This window comes from Sardina pilchardus, chromosome 21, assembly GCF_963854185.1.
Source record: "Sardina pilchardus chromosome 21, fSarPil1.1, whole genome shotgun sequence".
In the NCBI taxonomy this organism is placed as follows: Eukaryota; Metazoa; Chordata; class Actinopteri; order Clupeiformes; family Clupeidae; genus Sardina; species Sardina pilchardus.
Genome location: NC_085014.1, coordinates 6,401,096 through 6,406,095, shown reverse-complemented (window position 1 = coordinate 6,406,095; position 5,000 = coordinate 6,401,096). Strand labels below are relative to the sequence as shown.

At 49.7% G+C, this 5,000-nt stretch overlaps 1 protein-coding gene across 1 annotated transcript in view; it reads left to right on the top strand.

The window, feature by feature from the left end:
- The first annotated feature begins 2,638 nt into the window (after positions 1-2,638).
- The window catches only part of LOC134068488 (neuronal acetylcholine receptor subunit beta-4-like), an 18,685-nt gene continuing 16,323 nt past the window's right edge, over positions 2,639-5,000 (top strand). Inside the window, exon 1 of the mRNA XM_062524133.1 lies at positions 2,639-2,851. Coding sequence (XP_062380117.1) covers positions 2,782-2,851 — 70 coding nt within the window. The 5' untranslated portion in view covers positions 2,639-2,781. The remainder of the gene's footprint in view (positions 2,852-5,000) is intronic.

Genomic DNA, 5,000 nt, shown 5'->3' with positions numbered 1-5,000 from the left:
TCCTCTCCTCTCTCCTCTCTCTCCCCTCCTCTCATCGCCTCCTCTCCTCTCCCTTTCCTCTCCTCCTCTCTCCTCTCCTCTCATCGCCTCCTCTCCTCTCCTCTCCTCTCCTCTCCTCTCCTCTCCTCTCCTCTCTCCTCTCCTCTCCTCTCCTCTCCTCTCATCGCCTCCTCTCCTCTCCTCTCCTCTCTCCTCTCCCTCTCCTCTCCTCTCCTCCTCTCTCTCCTCTCCTCTCATCGCCTCCTCTCCTCTCCTCTCCTCTCTCTCCTCTCCTCTCATCGCCTCCTCTCCTCTCCTCTCCTCTCCTCTCCTCTCTCCTCTCCTCTCCTCCTCTCTCTCCTCTCCCCTCCTCTCATCGCCTCCTCTCCTCTCCCTTTCCTCTCCTCCTCTCTCTCCTCTCCTCTCATCGCCTCCTCTCCTCTCCTCTCCTCTCCTCTCCTCTCTCTCTCTCCTCTCCTCTCCTCTCATCGCCTCCTCTCCTCTCCTCTCCTCTCTTCCTCTCCTCTCCTCTCCTCTCCTCCTCTCCTCTCCCTCTCCTCTCATTGCCTCCTCTCCTCTCCTCTCCTCTCCTCTCCTCTCCTCTCCTCTCCTCTCCTCTCGCCTCCTCTCCTCTCATCGCCTCCTCTCCTCTCCTCTCCTCTCCTCTCCTCTCCTCCTCTCTCCTCTCCTCTCTCCTCTCCTCTCCTCTCCTCTCCTCTCCTCTCCTCTCCTCTCCTCTGGGGGCCATAGCCCAGTAAATCTCCACGGCCTTCACACAACAGAGGCTCCATCAGGGGAGCGGACCTTGGAGGACGTCCCCATGCCACAGCCGATGGGTGAATAATGGCACTCTGAGTAGAATAAAGGGGTGCGGGGACAGAGATGCTGAAGAGAGGACCAGAGAGGGGAAGAGAAGGGGAGGAGAGGAGAGGAGAGGAGAAGATAGGAGAGGAGAGGAGAGGAGAGGAGAGGAGAGAGGGAGAGAGGAGATGAGAGGAGAGGAGAAAAAGAGGAGAGAAGGAGAGGAGAGGGGGAGGAGAGAGGAGAGGGGAGGAGAGGACAAGAGAGGGGAGGAGAGGAGAGGAGGAGAGAGAGGAGAGGAAAGGGAGAGGAGAGGAGAGGAGAGGAGAGAAGAAAAAGAAGGAGAGGAGAGAAAAGTTGCTGCTGATGAAATACTGGGCTTGACCTGGACTGAAGAGATGGAGGAGGAGGAGGAGGAGGGGGAGGAGGAGAGAGGTGTGTGAAGAAGAGGAAGAGGATATCATAAGGCAGCACCATGACTGATGAGGGTCAGATTACGTGCAGTGACCCAACCCCTCAGACACACACAAGCGTGTACACACACACATACACACACACACACACACACACACACACACACACACACACACAGTCCAGCCCAGTACAGCCCAGTACAGCCCAGTACAGTCCAGTCCAACCCAGCCCAGTCCAGTCCAGCTGTGATAGGCCAGCCCATCCCAGCCTAGCCCAGTACAGCCCAGTACAGTACAGCCCAACCCAGTCCAGTCCAGCCCAGCACAGTACAGCCCAGCCCAACCCAGTACAGCCCAGTACAGCCCAGTACCGCCCAGTACAGCCCAGCACATCCCAGTACCGCCCAGTACAGCCCAGCACATCCCAGTCCAGCCCAGCCCAGTACAGCACAGTCCAGCCCAGTTCAGCTGTGATAGTCCAGCTCAGTCCAGCCCTGCGTCCTACAGTTACATCTCATCACACTATACAGTGGCCCTTAAGTCTGCCCACCTGCACCCCCCCCCCACCCCCCCCCCCCACACACACACACACACACACACATTATCGCCACCAACTCACTTTAATCATCACTGTCATACTATACAGTGGCCTTAAGTCTGCCCACCCGCCCCACACACACTCACACCGCCACCAACTCACTTTAACCATCACCACCATCACCGTCACACACACACACACACACCGTCACAAACCATCGGATCATCCAACACAGCTCTGATAGCCTAACTCTTGTAGTCTCATCACACCACACTGCACAGTAGCCCTTACCTCTGCCTACCACCAAACACACCCCTCACACACTCTAAACACCCCCGTCTAAGCCCCACACACCCCTCACACACTCTACACACCCCCATCTCAGCCCCACACACCCCTCACACACTCTATAGCGACCCCCACTTCAGCCACGGTCAAGCCAGAGCAAACACTTATTTGGTGGATGATAATTTAACAGAATCCACACACTTTATTTGGATAAGGATATCAAAGAGAAGCTTTGAAAGTGTATTCAATTTATCATTACGCTTATTAGCTATAAACACCTATTAATAGTAATACAAATCTACAAATCAAAGTAAAAAGAATAGAAATAACGAGAATATAAGTTTCAAAGAAACATGACCATACGCAAATATCCTTATATGACAGGAGTCAGGCGTGTATGCATGAATTGTTTCAGTGTGAGTGCCAATGCGTATGCGTGCGGTGCGCGCGGCTCTAGGATAGGGAGAGAGCGGGGTGCACGCTTCAGTGCGCGCGTTAGAGCGCGTATTGTGGAAGAGGTGTCACTGCGGCTGGGGTCGACTTGTTCCGCTACCGTGGCGTCCTAAAACAAGAGCGGCGAACGCTCTCCACCACTCCTGTGTTTCATTGTATCGGCAGGCGTGCGTTTTCTCATCTCTCAATACAAAGCGGGAGTTTCCGTGTTAACAGAAGAGACCCCGCCAGTGTCCTTTTTGGGAGTTCGAAATGCTCCGGGGGACCATAAGGTACAGTCCGTAATGGAACCTCGCACGAAGGACGCACATGGACCACTTGACAGCGACAATGACGCGGACCCTGACTGTACTCGCTTGCGTGTTTACTTTCGTCCAAAGTAAGTCCACTGTTGATGTTTGTTTTCTCTCTCTCTCTCTCTCTCTCTCTCTCTCTTTCTCTCTCTCTTTGAGTGGGTGGGGGTGTTTGGTTTGAAAAAAGAAATCCGCCTGCTATGGCTCCGGTAACGCTGTAGAAACTAGTAGTCTAACGGGACAGTTCAGCAAGATGTACAGTCACCCTGATGACACCGTGTAGTGTAGGCTACACCACATGAGAAGACACAACGCGCATATCGCGAATGAAATGGTTGTCGCCGGACATAAAGTACAGGCTATACAATACTGTCTCTCATTAGAGAACAAATGTCTACTGTAAATGAACGAGCTGAATTGTAATAAATCACAACTCGATTGCCTGTATTTACAAACCGAAGCGATCATGAGTTGTCACCAACTCGAAGGTGGAAGTTTTTGTTTTGATACGTCAGTGTTTTGTGTCCTTCTAGGTTATATGTTTCGGCACAAACAAATTGTGCTGCTCCATGTGACGAAAGTGCTCCTGTCACTATGGAAGACGGGCGCATATATCACACTTAACGGCCTTGGCCCCATTTGCGCTGTCCCGCTACGGCCCTACGCTTTATCCAAGTGCAGCCACCTTACCTTGATGTAAGCCTTGCAGTTCGGGGTCGTCTGAAAAGCTCTTAAGCGCTATTTTGCTGCGGGCAAGCAAGCTTTCTTTTTTTTTCTCTTTTTTCCTTATTGTGTGTTTACGAAGTGGAGACAACAAAGTGATCTTTACAGCTAGAGCATCTGAGTGAATGTTTGGTTCAGTCAAGGTTTTCCTCTTTTTTTTAATCTGTCCTGCCTCTCCTCTGTCTGACTGGTGACCTTAGATTGAGGGACAGCCATTTCTACAGAATGTGACTTGATGTTGTTTACTCAGCAGAAATAGGAAGTTGATTTTGACAGACACCTCAGCTAATGTGGCCTTTGAAGTCTTTTTTTTTGGTCAGGCTAGTAGTATAGGGCTAAGCTGTGCATGTTTGTAGAAAGCCTGTGGAGAACCTCATTTACTGGAGTGAAGGGACATCACTATTCAGATGCAATTTAAAAGTTCTCTTTCTTGGCCTCTGAGCTTCTGTGCGCTTGGAATACGTCTGCTCTGTGTACCGAAAGCTTTAAATCTACTGTAGATACGGTCTAGATCATATCTCACCTCCAGCATCGACCGGCAGATGAGAAGCCATAGACTCGCTTGTTCATCAGGGCATCTATTCAGCTGTAGACAAGACTCTCTCTCTCTCTCTCTCTCTCTCTCTCTCTCTCTCTCTCTCTCTCTCTCTCTCTCTCTCTCTCTCTCTACAGGCCTGTTTTTACTTACTGTTTCTCCCTCTTGGAAACAACACAAGCAACACTGCACCATCAATTTACTGATGCATTACTTTTTTTAGGATTTGGCTGACTCTTTTGTCCAACGCGACTTCCAGATAAAACAGTACAATAGCCATCATTAACAGTACAATAGCCATCATTAACAGTAAAATAGTCATCATTAACAGTAAACAGTTTTACAAATGGATAAGACCACATTATGGAGTCAAACATTAAGCAATAACAGCAATGCAATATCAATGATCAATAGCCTAATGAAAATAAACAAATACTATGATATACTAATCATAACTCATAAGAACCACTTAACTAGGTGTATGCTGAACAGATACTGCATGACTTCAGACCCTTCTGGAAAGGCCCAAAACTATGATTGCAACGGAGAGCACTGGGCAACTCATTCCACCTCTGAGGAACCACTGAGGGAAAGCAAGTGGTTACAACAGTGTTCTGACTGGTTAATGTCAGTTAAAAGTCAGTGTAATGTTCTGTTGTTTTGTGTTCTTTTTCCCTTGTGTTCTTTTGAACTCTCTGTTCTTCTGCCTGCTGGTTTGAGCAGGATGCTTCTTGTCAGGACACACCCGGCTTTATTCAGGACTCCTTGAGTTGTCATGGTGACCAGTGAGAGCGGGCACTGCTCCAGCTCTTCAGACTGAACATTTGTTTTGCTTTTCTGTTGTACCATGACCTTGTTTATGTTCAGGACTCTCTGTTGACTGGCTTTTTTTTCATAACATTGTGCTCTGTGAAGCTCCAACTCCATTCAGTCCACTCTACATTCTGCAGCGAACAGAGCAACACACAGGCGTCTGA